General features: G+C 38.6%; 1 protein-coding gene across 1 annotated transcript in view; it reads right to left on the bottom strand.

Annotated features, from left to right (window-relative positions):
- The window catches only part of fbln1 (fibulin 1), a 208159-nt gene that overhangs the window by 68147 nt on the left and 115014 nt on the right, over positions 1–24998 (bottom strand). The window contains exons 16-17 of the mRNA XM_061969426.1: positions 9332–9468; positions 8904–9044 (exon numbers count right to left, since the gene is read on the bottom strand). Of these exons, the coding sequence (XP_061825410.1) occupies positions 8904–9044; positions 9332–9468 (278 nt within the window). The remainder of the gene's footprint in view (positions 1–8903; positions 9045–9331; positions 9469–24998) is intronic.

Below are 24998 nucleotides of genomic sequence, written 5' to 3'. Positions count from 1 at the left end.
TATTTATTTATTTATTTATTTATTTATTATTTTATTTATTTATTTATTTATTTATTTATTTATTATTATTTATTTTTTATTATTTTTTTATTTATTTATGTATTTATTTATTTATTTATTTTTTATTTTATTAAATCAATCCAACAAAACAATACACAACAATGCAACAAGATTTTTTATTTATATACATTTTCTAACTTTATTTTTATTTTTATTTATTTATTTATTTATTTATTTATTTATTTATTTATTATTTTATTTATTTATTTATTTATTTATTTATTTATTATTATTTATTTTTTATTATTTTTTTATTTATTTATGTATTTATTTATTTATTTATTTTTTATTTTATTAAATCAATCCAACAAAACAATACACAACAATACCGTAATAATGCAATACTGCAATTCCAATTCCAAAGCCAAACCCCACCCAGCAACACTCAGAACTGCAATAAACAGAACAATTGAGAGGAGACACAAACACCACACAAAACAATCCAAAAGCAGTCAAACAAAAATGAATATTATCAACAACAGTATCAATATTAGTAACAATTTCAACATAGCAGTGATTAAAAATCCCTCATTGACATCATCATTAGACATTTATAAAAAATAAAAACATTAAAAAAAAATCAAATGTTTGATACACGGTGGAAGGGAACACGCGAGCCACGGATCCGAATAAACGTTTGATATCAATTGCCAAATATCTGATGCCTCTCCAGGGACTCTGTGACATCCACAACCGTAACCACCTGTGTCACTTGCACTTAGACGTCTGCTTCACTTCTCTACCCTCCCAATGTGCACATGAGAGTTTGATTTGTGAAGTCAAATAAACGTTTGTTTTGTGAGCGCTTCCTGCGGTTTGTGTTGAAGCAACTGCAATGTCTGGAGTCTGTTGTCAGGGCCGCCAAATGCAGCCATGTGGGAACGGGGTGGGGGTGTTTCAGTCGGCATTCTTTCATTTCATTTCATTTCAACCCCAAAAAGGGCAATTAAAAGTAGGGTATTACGGTATACCGGTACTAGTATAGTATCGTGGTACCATTAATTAAAAACGGTACTATACTCTGTTTGAGAAGTACCGGTTTCCCCATGTTTTTGGGTTTTTTTAACGGGCATGACAACACGTTGTGACATTGTTGGTTTTACGAGCAGAGGAGCATGTTGGGCAGCGCACACACCCGGAGTACTTACAAGCAGACACAGTGTGTAGACAGAAAAGGGAGAATGGACGCATTTTGGTGTAAAAAGTAAATATAAGGGTGAAGTTATAACACTGAAACACCCCCAGGAAGAGCTGCTTTAAGACATGGCTCGCCAGTTAGTTGCTAACGTCCATCCGCAGTCGGCAGTGTTAAGTAAGTTTCTTACAAGTAGCATTATCACTGGAGGACGAGGAATAGCTAAACATGCTTCACTACACACCGCTAATGACGGCGTTCCTGAATGTAAACAAACGCCATGGGTGGATCTACGCCTGACATCTACTGTAATGACACCAAGTACAGGAGCGTATTTCGTCGATACTACTATGATTTCATCGATATTTGTTATTGTCACAAAATATTTTTTCCTTTTTTAAAAATGTATATTATGTTTACAAACTCATTAAATACGTCCCTGGACACATGAGGACTTTGAATATGACCAGTGTATGATCCTGTAACTACTTGGTATCAGATTGATACCTAAACGTGTGGTATCATCCAAAACTAATGTCAAGTATCAAAGAAGAGAAGAATAAGTGATTATTACATTTTAACAGAAGTGTAGATAGAACATGTTGAAACAGAAAATAAGCAGATATTAACAGTAAATGAAAAAGTTTGAGTTTGAGTTTGAGTTTGAGTTTGAGTTTATTTCGAACATGCAATCATACAACATGATACATCACAATCTACAGTTTCTCTATTCAACATGTTCGAAAAGGAGTAGGAAGAAGCAGAGCTTATTTAATCCTACCCCTTTTCTTTTACATAACAGTTGCTAAAACTTTTGTTCACTTCCTGTTCTCAATTTATTCACAATATACTCCATAAGTAATCACAATAAAAATGAGTAAGTAAATAATAATTGGTGAAGTAAGTTACATTTCATATGTTGAGATAAGTAAGATTATTTTGTGAGTGAAAGAATGAAAGAATGGATGAGTTAAATAAATTCAGAATGTTTATCAGGGTTCTTCTTCTTTGTACTTTGTAAACACTTTAAGTTTGAAGAGTTTCTTGAAGTGGATCATATTAGTACATTGTTTGATTGCTTTGCTTAATCCATTCCATCATTTCATTCCACATACTGATATACTGAAGGTCTTAAGTGTTGTACGTGCATACAAATGTTTTAAATTACATTTCTCCCTAAGATTATATTTCTCCTCTTTTTTTGAGAAGAATTGTTGTATATTCTTGGGTAGCAGGTTATAGTTTGCTTTGTGTATCATTTTAGCTGTTTGCAAATTCACTATGTCGTAGAATTTTAGTATCTTTGATTGAATAAATAAAGGATTTGTGTGTTCTCTATATCCAACATGATGTATTATTATAACTGATCTTTTTTGTAACACCGTTAATGAATGAAGTGTACCTTTGTAGTTATTTCCCCATATTTCTGCACAATAACTCAGATATGGTAACACTAGTGAGCAGTAGAGAATATGAAGTGATTTTTTGTCTAGAACATGTTTTGCTTTATTCATTATTGACGTGTTTCTTGCTACTTTATGTTGTATATTTTTTACGTGAGATTTATCATCAATCATTATACCTAGAAATTTGGTTTCATTTACTCTTTCAATTTCTATTCCGTCTATTTGTATTTGTGTTTGACTTTCTCTTCTACTGTTACCAAATAGCATTATTTTAGTTTTACTGAGATTCAACGATAGTCTGTTTTTGTCAAAGCATCTTTTTAATTTGTTATTATTTGTAGTATCTTCTGTGTGTTCTCTCCTGAACAAAACGCCGTTGTATCATCCGCAAATAATACTAACTTTAAATCTTTTGTAACTTTACAAATGTCATTTATATATAGATTGAATAATTTGGGTCCCAGTATTGATCCCTGAGGTACACCACAGGATATATTTAGCGTTGTAGAGGTGTGTTCGCCTAGCTTCACGTATTGTTTCCTGTTCATTAGATAACTTCTTATCCAGTTTAAGACTAACCCTCTGATGCCATATCGTTCTAGTTTTTTGATTAAAATATTGTGATTAATTGTGTCAAATGCTTTAGTTAGATCCATAAAAACTGCTGCCGCACATTTTTTATTATCTATCGCATTGGTAATTTCTTCTGTAATTTCAATTAAAGCCATCGAAGTTGAAACATTAGCTCTGTATCCATATTGATTTTCTTCGAGTATTCTATTTTTATTTATGAAACTCTCTAATCTGTTATTGAACAGTTTTTCAATGATTTTAGAAAATTGTGGAAGTAAGGAAACAGGTCTATAGTTTGTAAATTGATGTTTGTCGCCAGTCTTGTGAATTGGTGCAAAAAGTAGATTAAAATATTTTTTTTACAGTTTGTCCCCTCATAATGTGTACAAAATAATAGGTGTATAAATGACACAATATGTTACTGCATACGACTAATTAGGAGACTTTGTTTGTTTACTTACTACTAAAAGACAAATTGTCTAGTATGTTCAACATTTTATTGAAGGACTAAATGACAATAATAAACATATGTTTCATGTACTCTAAGATTTTTTGTTAAAATAAAGCCAATAATGCCATTTTTTGTGGTCCCCTTTATTTAGAAAAAGTACCGAAAAGTATCGAAATACAATTAAAAAAATAGACTGTATACAAGTGTAGCTACGTAGTTATTAATATTGTAGTGATCAATTGACCAAGTCATAGAGTAAATAAAGGGGCTACTGCAATCGAGTAAACCAATTAATTATATGAGAAAAAAGATTAGAATTAGAATTCGATTTAGTGTGGCTAATAAAAAATGTATAAAATCTGTGTCGCATGTGGACATAGTTGTTTGCACGCCGGCAACAGCAAGCAAGTTTTGTTTTTCTTTTTTCTTTAATGAATGTTAAACTTGCAATTTCAGTGTTGATGATGTGCATTTATTAAAACATTTTTTTGTTTATTTTAACAATATTCCCTAGAATACGCATTGAGGCCACACCATAATGTGTGTTTAATACAATTACTCGATTAATCCAACAAACTATTCGATAAATTACTAGATTACTGAAATAATTATTAGCTACTAAATTTATTTATTTATTTTTTCCACTTTGGCGCAACCCTGGCAGAATAGAATCCTTACCCTCTGCCATGAAAGGCAGAAGCGAGCACCATTACACCCCCTGCCCAAGGACTTAATAATAATAATAATAATAATAATAATAATAATTCAATACAGTTTAATTAACTTTAAATTAAATTTACATTCAAATAAAATACTGTGTATTTATCAAATCAAATGTAATTAAAAATAAATGTTGACCAATATGCTTTAATTAGGGGTGTTTTTGGTGCGTATCTTGATTTTACCAAGGCCCTATTACGCAAAATCAACGTTTCTTACCTACTGGTACCTGTTTTTGTGTATTTGGGATCTGCATAAGTCCCAAAAAATGTCAAATCAAACCATTTAGGCATGGCAGATATTTATAAAACAATCTTCCTTCATAATTCCTCCGAACAAGCCGTTTGGAATTTGCCCCAATCGTAAACCTTTTCCTAATTGTGTCGCAGCGGATATCTCCATATATGGTAAAGATTTAGCCAAAGTGCTTTGCGCGAGTCCACCATTGTAGTCAATAAGCTCCTTCTTTTACTCTTCTCCACTGTTGCCATTCTTAATGCAAATTAGCTTATTGTCTTGACTGACATCCATACTTGCCAACCCTCCCGGATTTTCCGGGAGACTCCCGAAATTCAGCGCCTATCCCGAAAACCTCCCGGGACAAATTTTCTCCCGAAAATCTCCCGAAATTCAGGCGGACTCAGGTCCGCTAACCCACAACCCACAATATAAACAGCATACCTGCCCAATCACGTTATAACTATAGAATGATGGAGGGCGAGTTCTTGGTTTCTTATGTGGGTTTGTTTTTAAGCAGTTTCATTAACGTCCTCCCAGCGCGGCAACAACACACAACAACAGCAGTCACGTTTTTGTATACCGTAAAGCAGTTTGTCTGCCGTAAACAGCAATGTTGTGACACTCTTAAACAGGACAATACTGCCATCTAGTGCATTTTGATGAAAGCACTTTTGTGCGTGCCACACATCAATGCATCATCAGAGAGGGTGTTCAGCATGGTTAGAAAAATAGTGACAGAGAATAGAACAAGGATGGACAATTCAACCCTTAACTCAACAATGAGTAGATGAGTGTTATGTGTGTGTATATGTGTAAATAAATGAAAACTGAAATTCAAGTATTTGTTTTATATATATATATATATATATATATATATATATAATAAAATAAATATATATATATACGTGTATATATATATATATATATATATATATATATATATATATATATATATATATATATATATATATAATAAAATATGTATATATATATATATATATATATATATATATATATATATAGCTAGAATTCACTGAACGTCAAGTATTTCTTATATATATATATATATATATATATATATAATAAAATGAATATATATATATATACGTATATATATACATATATATATATATATATATAATAAAATACGTATATATATATATATATATATATATATATAATAAAATGAATATATATATATACGTATATATATACATATATATATATATATATATATAATAAAATACGTATATATATATATATATATATATATATATAGCTAGAATTCACTGAACGTCAAGTATTTCTTATATATATATATATATATATATATATATATATATATATATATATAATAAAATACGTATATATATATGTATATATATATATATATATATATATAATAAAATAAATATATATATATACGTGTATATATATATATATATATATATAATAAAATGCGTATATATATATATATATATATATATATATATATATATATATAGCTAGAATTCACTGAACGTCAAGTATTTCTTATATATATATATATATATATATATATATTATAAAATACGTATATATATATATATATATAGCTAGAATTCACTGAACGTCAAGTATTTCTTATATATATATATATATATATATATATAATAAAATAAATATATATATATACGTGTATATTTATATATATATATAATAAAATACGTATATATATAGCTAGAATTCACTGAACGTCAAGTATTTCTTATATATATATATATATATATATATATATATATATAATAAAATGAATATATATATATATATACGTATATATATATACATATATATATATATATATATATATAATATAATACGTATATAGTATTTCTTATATATATATATATATATAATAAAATACGTATATATATATATATATATATGTATATATATATATATATATATATATATATATATATATATATATATATATATATATATATATAGCTAGAATTCACTGAACGTCAAGTATTTCTTATATATATATATATATATATATATATATATATATATATATATATATATATATATATATATATATATATATATACATACATATATATATATGAAATACTTGACTTGGTGAATTCTAGCTGTAAATATACTCCTCCCCTTTTAGCCACGCCCCCAACCACGCCCCGGTCAGAAAGCAACTTGAAGATGATCTGTAAAACATCATCTATGCAACATTTTGACTAAAGAACCATTACATGTTATGTGGGAAGAGTTTTAAAAGTAGAAAAAAAATCAGTGTTTTGAGTAAAGAGCTGTCTCTCAACTCATTTCTATGTTTTACGTTGCAAGCCAAAGCCGTGAGTTGCCGTTGTAAATAGCTGGGGATCGATAAAAAGTTGCTGATGGTGTGTTTGACGGAAAAGTAGCTGGAAGAAGATAACGGTAGAGGTCCACTAAAATGCTGTACATTTCTATCACAGAACTTTCCTCCAGAAGGTCTTATCTTTGTCCATGTGATGTCAGATGAAACAACAATATGTTTGGAGGAGAAAAGATGAGGCCTTTAATCCCAGGAACACCACACCTACCGTCAAGCATGGTGGTGATAGTATTATGCTCTGGGCCTGTTTTGCTGCCAATGGTACTGGTGCTTTACAGAGAGTAAATGGGACAATGAAAAAGGAGGATTACCTCCAAATTCTTCAGGACAAGCTAAAATCATCAGCCCGGAGGTTGGGTCTTGGGGCAACAGCACAATGACCCCAAACACAGGTCAAAAGTGGTAAAAGAATGGCTAAATCAGGCTAGAATGAAGGTTTTAGAATGGCCTTCCAAAGTGTGGACAATGCTGAAGCAACAAGTCCATGTCAGAAAAGCAACACATTTAGCTGAACTGCACCAATTTTGTCAAGAGGAGTGGTCAACAATTCAAGCAGAAGCTTGTGGATGGCTAGCAAAAGTGCCTTTGTGGAGGGAGAGTGTGACCAGCGCGCCTGCAGGAGCAAAGGCCACCGCCTCTGTCCATGGTGCTGAGGACAGAGCACCATCAGACGGGGGCGTGGCAGTGCTGATGGCGAGACACAGCTGGCAGGTGATTAGATTTCCCAGGTGGTACGAGTTGTCTAATCATCTGTTGTCTTTAACAGATGATTAGAGGAAGAGAGGATACGGATATGTGTGGGGAAAAAAATCACAAGACTACTTCATCCCTACAGGCCTGTTTAATGAGGGGTTCCCTCAATCATCAGGAGATTTTAATGGAAGCATTCACATACCATGGTTTATATAGGGCACAGAGTGGGTGAGTACAGGCTGGCGTAGGGGCGTGGTGATTGGCTCATGTGTTACCTAGGAGGTGTTTCCGTCTGTGGCGGCATGCTGATACAATTTCGCTGCGCTTGTTGAGGGATGACAGGTCTGGACGGTAAATAATAAACAGTTTCTCTTTCAAGCATAGGTTGCATCTTTTATTACCACTATTGTAAGGTGTGCTGGATGCAAGAATTTGCCATGTTATTGAATGTTCAACATTATTGTCTTTGAGGTCCCAAATGTGTTTGCTGAGTTCTGTGGTATTCCGCAGGTTTTGGTTCCTGAAAGAAGCCTTGTGATTGTTCCATCTGGTTTTAAACTCTCCCTCGGTTAATCCTACATATGTGTCGGATGTGTTAATGTCCTTGCGTGTTACCTTTGATTGGTAAACAACTGATGTTTGAGAGGGCAATCAGGTTTCTTGCGGCAGTTGCAGCCTCTGTTGGTTTTGGAGTCGTTCTGTCCGGGGGCCGACGGCTCATTTGCAATTGTTTTGTTGTGGTTTGGGATAATTTGTCGTATATTGTTCATGCAGCTGTAGCTCAATTTAATGTTGTTCTTGTTGAATACTTTTCTTAGGGTGTTGCCTTTGGGGAAGTGTTTGTCGATCAGAGTGAGGAATTTGTGGCCAATGTTAGTTGAGACGTTTTTGCTGTATGGGGGGTTGTACCAGATGATGTTGTTTCGTTTTCTGCTCTTTTTTGGTTGGTTTCCTGGCGTGGGTTCATAGGTGAGGGTGAAATTGTATCTGCTTTCCTATATACATATATATATATATATATATATATATATATATATATATATATATATATATATATATATATATATATATATATATGAAATACTTGACTTGGTGAATTCTAGCTGTAAATATACTCATCCGCTTTTAGCCACGCCCCCAATCACGCCCCCGTCCCGCCCCGACCACGCCCACTCCCACCCCCCCACCCCCCGAAATCGGAGGTCTCAAGGTTGGCAAGTATGCTGTATATCGAAGAGAATCACTCACCCACATACACTCCGTTCTCCACGCGCTTGATGATGTCGAAGGCGTTCTCCACGTTGCCGTCCAGGATGACGAACTTGACGTCATAACTGCCCAAACGGTGGGTGCCATAAGCCGGCACCGTGGTTCTCAGGAAAACTATCTCTGTTGAACAAAATAAGCACTTATTTCTTTTTTCCTTGCACTCTAAGAGAATGACGAAGTCTGTTACCAAAAGGTCACTAGAAGTTTAGAACGGGCTCATACTCTTCATGCTGGCCAAATGCGGGCTAATAGTCTATGCCAGCCATTACCGCGGCTACCATTTCTTAGCCAAGATGGCAAGCAAAGCCCGAGCCTCGTGTAATTTGGAGAAGTGCTTGAATGACTGGGAACTGGCACAGAGTAGAGTTGTACTCCAAATGGAGGTAGTGTCAGGTTAAAGGTCATACCCTCTGCCCTGGTAAACTCTCTGAAGGTTGGCAGGGAGATGACGGTGTGGGACACCGAGTGGGTTTCATCCAGGATGCAGGCCACGTCGTTGGGTTGGCAGGATTTGATGCATCGAATCGGGTCGGAACGTTCTAGCCTGTAGGAATAAATGACAATTGCGGTGGAACTTGTGAAGTCAAACTAATACATTTTGTTGTTTTGACTTTGAAATATGGACAAGTGTTAACCTATTGTTACATACAGTCCTGGTCAAAAGTGTACATACACTTGTAAAGACATACTTGCCAACCCTCCCGGATTTTCCGGGAGACTCCCGAAATTCAGCGCCTCTCCCGAAAACCTCCCGGGACAAATTTTCTCCCGAAAATCTCCCGAAATTCAGGCGGAGCTGGAGGCCACGCCCCCTCCATGTTTATTGTTAGGCAGTTTCATTAACGTCCTCCCAGCACGGCAACAACACACAACAACAGCAGTCGCGTTTCCGTCTACCGTAAATCAGTTTGTCTGCCGTAAACAGCAATGTTGTGACACTCTTAAACAGGACAATACTGCCATCTACTGTACATGCATATGTGACATTAACATCTAGGGCTTTTAGAGACGAAGCAGAATGCATCATCAGAGAGGGTGTTCAGCATGGTTAGAAAAATAGTGACAGAGAATAGAACAAGGATGGACAATTCAACCCCTAACTCAACAATGAGTAGATGAGTGTTATGTGTGTGTATATGTGTAAATAAATGAACACTGAAATTCAAGTATTTCTTTTATATATATATATATATATATATATATATATATATATATATATATATATATATATATATATATATATATATATATATATATATATATAATAAAATATATATATATATATATATATATATATATATATATATATATATATATATATATATATATATATATATATATATATATATATATAGAATTCACTGAAAGTCAAGTAGTCAAGTATTTCTTATATATATATATATATATATATATATATATATATATATATATATATATATATATATATATATATATATATATATATATATATATATATATATATATATATATATATATATTAGAGATGCGCGGTTTGCGGGCACAACCGCGGAGTCCGCGGATTATCCGCGGATCGGGCGGGTGAAATAAAAAAAAATTAGATTTTATCCGCGGGTCGGGTCGGGCGGTTGAAATAAAAAAAAATTTGATTTTAAATAGATTCAGGCGGGTGGCAGTTAAACCAATTGGGAAATATATATACATAGTTAAATGTTGTTACCCACATACGAAAAACGAGCAGGCACCTGCAGCATATGCCACAACAGAAGGAAAAATAAAAAAGAGATGGACACTTTTACGGAGCGGAGAAGGCCCCCGACGCCTCGCCGGGGTCCGGGACCGAGGCCCCTTCCCCCGAGAGGGCCCCACCGGGAGCCGTAGCTGAGGCGATCCGCAAGAAGGGCCCGACGCACGTCCAGGGTCACCACCGCGCCCACCGCACCGACACCCCGCCTCGTCCGCCTTCGCCGCGGCCGGCGACACGCGCAGCAGGTAAGCGGCTTACCTGCCCGCCACCCCCGTGGCCGGGGGCTCGTAACAGGGGTCACTCCGCGCGCTCCTCCCGCGCAGCATACCTGCCCGCCACCCCTGTTGCCGGGGGCTCGTAACAGGGGTCACTCCGTGCGCAGTGCACTCACGAAAGGAGTGGGGCTCACCCTGGTTGATATAGACAGCAGGACGGTGGCCATAGAAGTCGGAACCCGCTAAGGAGTGTGTAACAACCCACCTGCCGAATCAACTAGCCCTGAAAATGGATGGCGCTGGAGCGTCGGGCCCATACCCGGCCGTCGCCGGCAGCGAGACGCGCTTGGAGGTGCGCTCAGCGCGGCTCCCATATGATTGCGCACTGGTGTGCGTCTGGGTCGTGACAGCGTGGCACGCGAATGTCTGTACTGCATTGGATCAGTCTCCTTTCTTTAACAGGCAAAAGCTTTATAACCTCACTAATGCCTTGCATCGTCTATATTAGATATATAACAACGGGCGGGTGCGGTTCTGATCAAATGTTACATCGGGTGGATGGCGGATGGTTGACGACTTTCTGATGCGGTTGCGGATGGAATAATTGCCTATCCGCGCATCTCTAATATATATATATAGTATTTGTTTTATATATATATATATATATATATATATATATATATATATATATATATATATATATATATATATATATATATATATATGAAATACTTGACTTGGGGAATTCTAGCTGTAAATATACTCCTCCCCTCTTAACCACGCCCCCAACCATGCCCCCCTGCCCCAGCCCCGACCACGCCCCCCGACACCCTCACCCCCCACCTCCCGAAATCGGAGGTCTCAAGGTTGGCAAGTATGTGTAAAGAACATCATGTCATGGCTGTCTTGACTTTACAATCATTTCTTATGTTTTTGTGATGTAGTGATTGGAGCACATACTTGTTGCACACAAAAAACATTCATGAAGTTTGCTTCTTTTATGAATTTATTATGGCTCTACTGAAAATGTGAGGGTCAAAAGTATACATACAGCAATGTTAATATTTGCTTACATGTCCCTTGGCAAGTTTACCTGCAATAAGGCGCTTTTGGTAGCCATCCACAAGCTTCTGCTTGACCACTTGACCACAAAATTGCTCCAGTTCAGCTAAATGTGTTGCTTTTCTGACATGGACTTGTTTCTTCAGCATTGTCCACACCTTTAAGTCAGGACTTTGGGAAGGCCATTCTAAAACCTTCATTCTAGCCTGATTTAGCCATTCCTTTACCACTTTTGAGGTGTGTTTGGGGGTCATTGTCCTGTTGGAACACCCAACTGCGCCCAAGACCCAACCTCCGGCCGGATGATTTTAGCTCGTCCTGAACAATTTGGAGCTAATCCTCCTTTTTCATTGTCCCATTTACTCTCTGTAAAGCAGCAGTTCCATTGGCAGCAAAACAGGCCCAGAGCATAACACTACCACCACCATGCTTGACGGGTATGCATACCGTCTGTCACGTGGGCATCGCATCTTACTGCGGGTTCGTTCTTCCCAGATGCAAACGGACAACTCCGGACGAAAGCGTGAGTTAGGAGATGATTTATTTCTCATAAATCATAGCACTCAACCAAAAACAGGAAACAAGCAAAAGGAAAACGTGCCGATCGTACGGGAAGCTAAGGTAACCACTTAGCACAGGAATCGTAAACTCGGAAACAAGAACACCAACGTAACTGTTGCAAATAGCCAGAGGTGGGTAGTAATGCACTACATTTACTCCGTTACATCTACTTGAGTAACTTTTGGGATAAATTGTACTTCTAAGAGTAGTTTTAATGCAACATACTTTTACTTTTACTTGAGTATATTTATAGAGAAGAAACGCTACTTTTACTCCGCTACTTTTATCTACATTCAGCTCGCTACTCGCTACTAATTTTTATCGATCTGTTAATGCACGCTTTGTTTGTTTTGGTCTGTCAGACAGACCTTCATAGTGCCTGCGTTTCAACAAATACAGTCACTGGTGACGTTCACTCCGTTCCACCAATCAGATGCAGTCACTGGTGACGTTGGACCAATCAAACAGAGCCAGGCGGTCACATGACCTGACTTAAACAAGTTGAAAAACTTATTGGGGTGTTACCATTTAGTGGTCAATTGTACGGAATATGTACTGTACTGTGCAATCTACTAATACAAGTTTCAATCAATCAATCAAAAGTGTGAAGGAAAAAAGACCCTTTTTTATTTCAACCGTACTTCCCGTCAAACGCCTAAAGACTGACTGCACAGTTCCTGTCTTCACAATAAAAGTGCCGCTCCATCGCGCCTGCGCTTTCAAAACAAGAGTCTCCGAAAGCCAGCGCAAACAAGCTAGCAAGCTACGGAGTTTGCCGCCAATGTATTTCTTGTAAAGTGTATAAAAACGAATATGGAAGCTGGACAAATAAGATGCCAAAAACCCACCACTTTCATGTGGTATTAGACAGAAAGGAGGAACTTTTTTTCTCCTCCATTTGAAAACGTGGACGTTATCATCACTACTGTCTGATTACAATCAATGCAAGTCATCAGAATCAGGTAATACACCAACTTATATTCTTGTCTTCATGAAAGAAAGGAATCTATATGTGTTAAACATGCATGTATATTCATTAAAACACCTTTAACATGTAAACAAAAACGGCAAAATAAATAAATATAAATTATATACTGTATATATATGTATATATATATATATATATATATATATATATATATATATATATATATATATATATATATATATATATATATATATATATGTGTGTATATATATATATATATGTGTGTGTGTGTGTATATATATATATATATATATATGTATGTGTGGGGAAAAAAATCACAAGACTATTTCATCTCTACAGGCCTGTTTCATGAGGGGGGTACCCTCAATCGTCAGGAGATTTTAATGGGAGCATTCGCATACCATGGTTTATATAGGGCACAGAGTGGGTGGGTACAGGCTGGCCTAGGGGCGTGGTGATTGGCTCATGTGTTACTACCTAGGAGGTGTTTCCGTCTGTGGCGGCATGTTGTTACAATTTCGCTGCGCTTGTTGAGGGATGACAGGTCTGGACGGTAGATAATAAACAGTTTCTCTTTCAAGCATAGGTTGCATCTTTTATTATTTATTTACTATTGTAAGGTGTGCTGGATGCAAGAATTTGCCATGTTATTGAATATTCAACATTATATATATATATATATATATATATATATATATATATATATATATATATATATATATATATATATATGATATGTGTGTGTATGTTACTCATCAGTTACTCAGTACTTGAGTAGTTTTTTCACAACATACTTTTTACTTTTACTCAAGTAAATATTTGGGTGACTACTCCTTACTTTTACTTGAGTAATAAATCTCTAAAGTAACAGTACTCTTACTTGAGTACAATTTCTGGCTACTCTACCCACCTCTGCAAATAGCAAACAACGAAGCCAGACTGAGCGTGGCGAGAAAGGTGAATAAATAACTCTCTGATTGGTGCGCGACAGCAGGTGAGCGTGCCGACCACTAACCAGAGGCAGGTGAACCCAATTAGTACCCATGGTAACCAAAACAAACCCAGAGGCGCACAAAACAGGAACTACGGACGTCCAAAACTAACAGAACATGACTAAACAAAACATGATCCTGGGCCACGGATCATGACACCGTCAAGCATGGACAATGCTGAAGAAACAAGTCCATGTGAGAAGACCAACAAATTGAGCTGAACTGCACCAATTCTGTCAAGAGGAGTGGTCAAAAACTACTACCAAAAGCGCCTTATTGCAGGTAAACTTGCCAAGGGACATGTAAGCAAATATTAACATTGCTGTATGTATACTTTTGACCCTCACATTTTCAGTAGAGCCATAATAAACTCATAAAAGAACCAAACCTCATGAATGTTTTTGTGACCAACAAGTATGTGCTCCAATCACTACATCACAAAAAAAATAACAATGATTGTAAAGTCAAGACAGCCATGACATGATGTTCTTTACAAGTGCATGTACACTTTTGACCATGCACGACAGTTACCGTATTTTCCGCACCATAAGGCGCCCTGGGTTATAAGCCGCGCCTTCAATGAACGGCATATTTCAAAACTTTGTCCACCTATAAGCCGCCCCGTGTTATAAGCCGCATCTAACTGCGCTAAAGGAATGTCAAAAAAAACAGTCAGATAGGTCAGTCAAACTTTAATAATATATTAAAAACCAGCGTGATGTGGGCGCGCATGGAGTCGTATATCAACATGGACGGAGCTGCGTGAAAAAAGCCACCCGGCCTCTTCGCGTAAACTTACCTTAACCACTCGCTCATCTTTTCTTCATCCATCCATCCCTTCGAGTTAGCTTTTATGATGACGCCGGCTGGAAAGGTCTCTTTTGGCAAGGTCTTCCTTTTGAATATCACCATGGGTGGAAGTTTCTGGCCATTAGCATGGCAAGCTAGAACCACAGTGAAGGATGACTTCTCATTCCCTGTGGTGCGAATATTCACCGTACGTGCTCCCGTTGTATCCACAGTGCGGTTCACAGGAATATCAAAAGTCAGTGGAACCTCGTCCATGTTGATAATGTTCTCTGGCCGGATCTTTTTTTCAGCTATCTTGTTTTTACAATATGCACGGAAAGTAGCCAGCTTTTCTTGAAAGTCTTTAGGCAGTTGCTGTGAAATAGTAGTCCGTGTGCGGATGGAGAGATTGCGTCTTTTCATGAACCGGAAACCTGTCGCTTAGTAGGAGCCATTTTGTGGTCTTTACAGATGTAAACACACAAAGGAAATGAAACGTAATATCCGCGCGCTTCTTCTTCTTCTTCTACGCGGGCGGGTGGTTGCTTACAGTAGAAGAAGAAGCGCTTCCTGTTCTATGGGGGCGGGTGCTTACCTTGGCGGTTGCTTGCGTAGAAGAAGAAGCACTTCCTCTTCTACGGGGAAAAAAGATGGCGGCTGTTTACCGTAGTTGCGAGACCGAAACTTTATGAAAATGAATCTTAATATTAATCCATATATAAAGCGCACCGGGTTATAAGCCGCACTGTCAGCTTTTGAGTAAATTTGTGGTTTTTTGGTGCGGCTAATAGTGCGGAAAATACGGTAAGTATGTGAAAACGCCATTGAAACATTGTCTGTATAGATTCTAAAGGTTTTAAGATCATTTTTTACTAAAGATCTTTTTTAGTAATATTTGTTGTGCGAAAAATCAGAACTCAACTAATTTTGTTTAACTGTGGAGGTTTGAGTGGACTTGTTGAAGGGACTCGCTCAGTATTCTGACAACATTCTAGCAGGTTTGGGAGAATCTTATACAGGACATGAACGATGACACTTGCCAAAAATGATCCACAACCTGCCCTGGAAAAATATTTGGTTTCAAAGGACACCCCAATTTTTACGCCTGCATGACAATTATAAAGCCTATAAAACACTGATTGTACAGATTATAATTGTTTTATGATCAATAAAAATGTTATTTTATTTATTATGGAAGATCTCTTAGACCAGGGGTGCTCACACTTTTTCTGCAGGCGAGCTACTTTTCAATTGATCAAGTCGTGGGGATCTACCTCATTCATATATATCATTTATTTTTACTTATTTATGAAATATATGTTTTTGTTAATAAGTTAAAGGTGTTTAATGATAATGCAAGCATGTTTAACACATATAGATAATATTGTTGATAAAATAAAGGTGTTTAATGATAATGCAATCATGTTTAACACATAGTTAATATTGTTAATAAATTAAAGGTGTTTAATGATAATACAAGTATGTTTAATACATATAGTTAATATTATTAATAAGTTAAAGGTGTTTAAAGATAATACAAGCATGTTTAACACATATAGTTAATATTGTTAACAAGTTAAAGGTGTTTAATGATAATACAAGCATGTTTAATACATATAGTTAATATTGTTAATAAGTTAAAAGTGTTTAAAGATAATACAAGCATGTTTAACACATATAGATTCCTTTCTTTCATGAAGACAAGAATATAAGTTGGTGTATTACCTGATTCTGATGACTTGCATTGATTGTAATCAGACAGTGGTGCTAAAAACGTCCGCATTTTCGAATGGAGGAGAAAAAAAGTCCTCCTTTCTGTCCAATACCACATGAAAGTGGTTGGTTTTTGGCATCTTATTTGTCCAGCTTCCGTACTCCTTTGTATACACTTTACAAGAAATACATTGTCGGCAAACTCCGTAGCTTGCTAGCTTGTGCACGCCAGCTTTCTGAGACTCTTGTTTTGTTAGCGCAACTATGCAACTGTGCAGTCGGTCTTTGGAGTTTTGACGACAGGTACGGCGCCAGAGTCTGTTGAAATAAAGTGTGTCTCGCCTTCCAGTCGGTAATTTTAATGAGCTGGCAGCAGCCAGCGTCATCTCAGAAGACCCTCGGGTGCCGTGAATGTCAATCAAGTGACGAAAGTGACATCATAGTGAAGATTTATGATCGCTCATTTTTAGGACTATTTTTTTAATGCCTGGCTGGTGATCGACTGACACACCCTCCGAGATCGACCGGTAGCTCGCGATCGACGTAATGAGCACCCCTGTCTTAGACTTTGGGGGTTCCAGCGTACATTTGACCTCCCTCCCTTCTCAACGACACCTGGAAGTCGAACTTTGCCGTCAGTCTACCCCAGGGCAGCTGTGGCTATATAAGTAGCTTACCAACACCAGGTGTGAATGATTGATGGGTTCTACATGTAAAGCGACTTTGGGAACTTAGAAAAGCGCTATATAAATCCCAGTTATTATTATTATTATTATTTGCTTGCATTGCATGCAGAACGGCCCCAGGCCTATGGACACAACACCACTATACCCAAAGACAATGGGCATATACACAGACACACTCCCCACCCCCACCCCACGCCCCTCACCACCGCTTGATTGCCCTTCGGGGTGATGGACAGCTGAGTAGCGCTTTATAGCAGCAGTCGACCTCCAGGGACCCAACCCCCCCTGTTGCGAGTTGTTGTGATTATATGTAACATGTTTATATGGGGGTTGGGGAGGAGATGTTGCCCCAAGTGGAGGAGTTCAAGTACCTCGGAGTCTTGTTCACGAGTGGGGGAAGAGTGGATCGTGAGATCGACAGGCGGATCGGTGCGGCGTCTTCAGTAATGCGGACGTTGTGTCGATCCGTTGTGGTGAAGAAGGAGCTGAGCCGGAAGGCAAAGCTCTCGATTTACCGGTCGATCTACGTTCCCATCCTCACCTATGGTCATGAGCTTTGGGTCATGACCGAAAGGACAAGATCACGGGTACAAGCGGCCCAAATGAGTTTCCTCCGCCGGGTGGCGGGGCTCTCCCTTAGAGATAGGGTGAGAAGCTCTGTCATCCGGGAGGAACTCAAAGTAAAGCCGCTGCTCCTCCACATCGAGAGGAGCCAGATGAGGTGGTTCGGGCATCTGGTCAGGATGCCACCCGAACGCCTCCCTAGGAAGGTGTTTCGGGCACGTCCGACCGGTAGGAGGCCACGGGGAAGACCCAGGAAACATTGGGAAGACTATGTCTCCCGGCTGGCCTGGGAACGCCTCGGGATCCCCCGGGAGGAGCTGGACGAAAGGGCTGGGGAGAGGGAAGTCTGGGCTTCCCTGCTTAAGCTGCTGCCCCCGCGACCCGACCTCCGATAAGCAGAAGAAGATGGATGGATGGATGGATGGATGTTTATATGTGCTATGGCAAAATAGGTTTTTTTCCCTTGGACTCAGTCTGGACCCCCTCCCGAGTGTGCAGCCTTTGACTGATATTTTTTACTCTTCCCCCCTTTCCCAATATCACCTTTTTCCCACCTTTTTTTAAGGAGCGCCGTAAGTGGCTGATCCGTTGGCGGTCCCGTCTTGTCTCCCTGTAACGTATGTCTGCTCTTAGTGGGACTGTGCCCAAAATAAAATGTCAGTTCTTATGTGTCTTGTACATGTTAAAGAATGGACAATAATAAAGCATCCTGAATCCTGAACATACGGTGGTCCTTCAGGGCATTTTCATCTTAATGGATTCTTTGTCAAAATTCCAGCGGGCTTGCTTGATGCTGCATTCAAAATCTAGCAGATTTGCAAGAAAAACATCCAAGACTCATGCAGGAAGTGCACTCTTCAGCTGGGGCGAGAGACAAATGATGGCAGTGGCAAAGAATGATCCTCGACATGCCCCGGGGAAAACATGTGGATTCTAGGGGCATCCCAGGCTTTGCATCCCTTAATCTCTCGGGGAGAATTTATGGGCCGAGGGAGTGTTTCCAAAGCCTCCCAAATGGTGACAGACAACTCTCCGAAGGCAGCTTTAATCCTATTATTTCAAGTTGTATTTATTCCACACGGCCTAATCAGTGTCAGGGAGGCTCCCGAAGCTAATGCCACCTGTGGCAGTTAGTGCATGCTCGTCCTCCTGCATGCTCGTCCTCCTGCATGCTCGTCCTCCTGCAACATTTATTCAAAATCGCTGAATTTTCACATTTGCCGTTCAAATACTGAGAAGAGACGGTGCGGTGAACAGCAGCCAGTTGAGGCACGTCACTCAGTGCCTCAACATGGATTGCGCAATGACTCGGCTAACTGCTGGCCTGCTGTGCAGTGAGACCGTATTGCTATATGAATTATATTATACATTTCCATAGTTTAGTTAGCTGAGGTATATAATGTACAGTGTATTTTGTCAACAACTGTATGTGTGTAAAGTATTTCTTGTGCTGAGCAATCATAAAACTGCTGCGAAGACGCACTGTGTGAGGCTCGCAGTAATCCCGCCTCCTGGTGCCGGTTAAGGCACCTTCGCCGCAGACTGCACCCCCCGACGAGAGCGCCACACCAACCAAAGCCCACACCCAAACCCTCCACGTGCAAGACCGAATCCACCCAAAAAAAAGTGACTTAACAAGAAGCCAAAAAGTGCAAAAAAAACAATGCTCGCGCCAGAGGAGCCGTGAACGACTGCAAGGACACAACATTAGGTACACCTACAGACTGCAGCACGGATTTCATATTTCATTCATTCACAACTCCTCCAACACGAACACCACTGTTCCCGCACTTATAAGTAAAGGTAAGACCATAATAACGTTTTTTTTTTAAATTAAATGTGCATTTTTGTGTGCTACAGTTTGTATGTGTAAAGTTAAAGTTAAGTTAAAGCAGGGGCGTCACTAGCTTTTAAGGACAGGGGGGGCTTTGCCCCCAGGAGATGCACAGGATGCGAGCGAATGTTACGCACAAGCACAAAACTTCACAAACGGCTAACAAAGACTTAGAAATTATTTATTGTTATTATTTTTATTTTTTTTAAATGCACGGGACGAAATGAAATGCTCCCCGGGACGATGGCTTTTAACCATATATTTTCTTTTTCTTTTTATGTATTTATTCATTTTACATTTTATATTAAATGTCTTGGTTTTTCCTCCCTCTGAAAATCCTATTAAATGTTTAACAAGCCATCCTATAATAATAAAACAGCTATTAATGTAACAATACAATAAAACAAATATATTTAATGATGTTTTTTTCATTATTTTAACAATAGGCTTATGTATATTACTTTATATAGATTCTACAAGAAACACAAAACTTAAAAAAATAAATGATTTACAATTGCACACACAAGGTTTTGTGCAGCTTCACTCATTGTAAAGGAAGATAATGTGCTTCGTACACCTGCAGGACCGCAAGCAAGGTCGCAGAGAAAATGCGGGCTGGAATTTGAGTGATGTGGGCATTTTCTATATGAACAAGTGGAATGGATTGGATACCGACGCACGAAAGGGGCTCTCTACCTTACGCTACGAAGTGAGGGGAAACTGAGTGAATAATAACAGGTTATATGATTATTTATTTAAACTCATATTTGGGCCACTTTATAATGAATATGTCCGCATTTATTTGTAAAAAAACAACAAAAAAACACCAAATTATTTAGGGGGGCTTAAGAATATTTTAGGGGGGCTTGAGCCCCCCTAAAATAGGCCTAACAACGCCAATGAGTTAAAGTACCAATGATTGTCACACACACTTGGTGTGGTGAAATTTGTCCTCTGCATTTGACCCATCCCCTTGATCACCCCCTGGGATGTGAGGGGAGCAGTGGGCAGCAGCGGCGCCGCGCCCGGGAATAATTGTTGGTGATTTAACCCCCAATTCCAAGCCTTGATGCTGAGTGCCAAGCAGGGAAGAATGCTGGTATGAGCTTTTAAACATAACCCGTTAACTGCTGCCAATCAAATGGTGAATAAGATACTCTTTAGGGTTCATATGTTTGTAAATCTGACTGTGATGAAGTCAGTGCCTCACCAGTCATCAACCTCACCGCACGTCACTGATTTTGAAGGGAGTCAGGAGGATATGAATTGTAAATATCTTTTAAAATGGGAATATGTTTGTCTCTACATTGCTTAGCACTTATATATATACAGGTAAAAGCCAGTAAATTAGAATATTTTGAAAAACTTGATTTATTTCAGTAATTGCATTCAAAAGGTGTAACTTGTACATTATATTTATTCATTGCACACAGACTGATGCATTCAAATGTTTATTTCATTTAATTTTGATGATTTGAAGTGGCAACAAATGAAAATCCAAAATTCCGTGTGTCACAAAATTAGAATATTACTTAAGGCTAATACAAAAAAGGGATTTTTAGAAATGTTGGCCAACTGAAAAGTATGAAAATGAAAAATATGAGCATGTACAATACTCAATACTTGGTTGGAGCTCCTTTTGCCTCAATTACTGCGTTAATGCGGCGTGGCATGGAGTCGATGAGTTTCTGGCACTGCTCAGGTGTTATGAGAGCCCAGGTTGCTCTGATAGTGGCCTTCAACTCTTCTGCGTTTTTGGGTCTGGCATTCTGCATCTTCCTTTTCACAATACCCCACAGATTTTCTATGGGGCTAAGGTCAGGGGAGTTGGCGGGCCAATTTAGAACAGAAATACCATGGTCCGTAAACCAGGCACGGGTAGATTTTGCGCTGTGTGCAGGCGCCAAGTCCTGTTGGAACTTGAAATCTCCATCTCCATAGAGCAGGTCAGCAGCAGGAAGCATGAAGTGCTCTAAAACTTGCTGGTAGACGGCGGCGTTGACCCTGGATCTCAGGAAACAGAGTGGACCGACACCAGCAGATGACATGGCACCCCAAACCATCACCCAACCATGCAAATTTTGCATTTCCTTTGGAAATCGAGGTCCCAGAGTCTGGAGGAAGACAGGAGAGGCACAGGATCCACGTTGCCTGAAGTCTAGTGTAAAGTTTCCACCATCAGTGATGGTTTGGGGTGCCATGTCATCTGCTGGTGTCGGTCCACTCTGTTTCCTGAGATCCAGGGTCAACGCAGCCGTCTACCAGCAAGTTTTAGAGCACTTCATGCTTCCTGCTGCTGACCTGCTCTATGGAGATGGAGATTTCAAGTTCCAACAGGACTTGGCGCCTGCACACAGCGCAAAATCTACCCGTGACTGGTTTACGGACCATGGTATTTCTGTTCTAAATTGGCCCGCCAACTCCCCTGACCTTAGCCCCATAGAAAATCTTTGGGGTATTGTGAAAAGGAAGATGCAGAATGCCAGACCCAAAAACGCAGAAGAGTTGAAGGCCACTATCAGAGCAACCTGGGCTCTCATAACACCTGAGCAGTGCCAGAAACTCATCGACTCCATGCCACGTCGCATTAACGCAGTAATTGAGGCAAAAGGAGCTCCAACCAAGTATTGAGTATTGTACATGCTCATATTTTTCATTTTCATACTTTTCAGTTGACCAACATTTCTAAAAATCCCTTTTTTGTATTAGCCTTAAGTAATATTCTAATTTTGTGACACACGGAATTTTGGATTTTCATTTGTTGCCACTTCAAATCATCAAAATTAAATGAAATAAACATTTGAATGCATCAGTCTGTGTGCAATGAATAAATATAATGTACAAGTTACACCTTTTGAATGCAATTACTGAAATAAATCAAGTTTTTCAAAATATTCTAATTTACTGGCTTTTACCTGTATATATATAATAAAAAGAATGCATGGAACTGTAACAGACAGTCCTTACAAGAAAACGTGTGTTTTATTGGGTTATGAAAAGAGTCCGTTTAGGTGCAGTTAATGTGCTATACAGCCCTATAGTGAGTTATAGTCTGAGGATGTGCGGTCGTCTTTCCTCGGGGACACCATGGCCCACATCTCATAGCCTACGCTTGGAGAAGTTGACGTGGAAGCCCCTGGACAAGACGACGAGCCACCAAAGCGGGTACGGGGCTTGTAATTACCAATTAGTGGCTGGATCCAAATTTCACGACGCCTCGCGCCAAACCCACAAAATGTTCTCCTGGTTTACACCAGCACGGCCCGAGACCCGTAAGGACTCTCCGGAGGACCTTGCGGACGCTCCTTTGACGTGAATTGATGAGAAGATAATGACCCGGGATGAACCCGCCCTTTTGCGCAACGTCAACGCCAGGCTAGCGAGTTAATTACAGCGCCTTTTAACGACTTTACATCTGTTTGTCCACCATGCAAACTGGCTTTTTTTGTGCCTCGAGCCTCACGCGGAAAAAAATCCCCCACCCCCTTTTTTGCCCCTTGATACTTGCAAACCAGAAAGAAAAACAAGACTTTCTTGGACGCAGCACCTCCGGTCAAACCTTTTTATTATTTTTGGTAATTATTATTTATAGTTGGCGCGTTGATAACGGCCCAACACAAACACTGCGAGGGCATCATTCATTCGGAGCGCGGTGATGCTGCCGGACCACAAATTGTCCAGATCCCAAAGTCCTATAACTCAAAGTCGAAGCGGAAGACCCAGAAAAAAAAATGCTCTGTTCTTATTTTAAGGATATCCCATGGTCCAACTCGGAAACGAGGGCATCCTTACTGAATTCACGCTTCATATAAGCCACATCCACACGTCTATTTATATTAGACTGACCATACGTGTGAATGTGTGTGTGAATGTGTGAATGTGGAAATAGTGTCAAAGCGCTTTGAGTTCCTTAAAAAAAGGTAGAAAAACGCTATACAAGTATAACCATTTACCATTTACCATTTTATGTCCTCTTTTCCCCGAACATGTCCTCTTTTGTGGGGCTGTCCGGGCGGGGTTTCTTCTATTTTTCAAACTTACACCATTTTCACATTTTTCAACCCATTCAAACCATTCCGCCTTCAACACATTCTACCATTCTGGAAATTTAAAATTCCCTTTTTCCAAGTTCAAAAAAATTCTAGGATTTTCCAGAATTCCTGCTTTTCCAAAGCCCTATTTCCACCCTTTTTAATGGCGACTACTCCTTCCACATTTTTCATCCGATTCAAAGCGTTTCAACATCAGACTGTTCAGCCTATTCGGGAATCGCGGGATTTTTCTTGACAAATTCCCAAAAATTCCCAGATTTTCCCAGAATTCCAGGTTTTCCAGGATATTTTTCCCGTTCAAAATGAATTGGCCATTTTTCAAACTCCCACCATTTCCACATTTTTCAATCCATTCAAACCATTCCACCTTCAACATATTCCACCATTCTGGAAACTTCCCTTCTTCCAAGTTAAAAAAAAAATTCCAGGATTTTCCAGAATTCCTGCTTTTCCAAAGCCCTATTTCCACCCTTTTATTCTGGCAACTATTCCTTCCTCATTTTTCAACCGATTCAAAGCGTTTCAACTTCAGACTGTTCAGCCTATTCGGGAATTGCGGGATTTTCCTTGACAAATTCCAAAAAATTCCCAGATTTTCCCAGAATTCCAAGTTTTCCAGGATATTTTTCCCGTTCAAAATGAATTGCCCATTTTTCAAACTTCCACCATTTCCACATTTTTCAATCCATTCAAACCATTCCACCTTCAACACATTCCACCATTCTGGAAACTTCCCTTCTTCCAAGTTAAAAAAAAATTCCAGGATTTTCCAGAATTCCTGCTTTTCCGAAGCCCTATTTCCACCTTTTTATTCTGGCGACTATTCCTTCCACATTTTTCAACCGATTCAAAGCGTTTCAACTTCAGACTGTTCAGACTATTCGGGAATCGCGGCATTTTTCTTGACAAATTCCCAAAAATTCACAGATTT

This window comes from Nerophis lumbriciformis, linkage group LG10 (genome assembly GCF_033978685.3).
Source record: "Nerophis lumbriciformis linkage group LG10, RoL_Nlum_v2.1, whole genome shotgun sequence".
Lineage (NCBI taxonomy): Eukaryota > Metazoa > Chordata > Actinopteri > Syngnathiformes > Syngnathidae > Nerophis > Nerophis lumbriciformis.
Note: the sequence above shows the minus strand (reverse complement) of the source record. Positions and strands in the feature narration are given on the sequence as shown.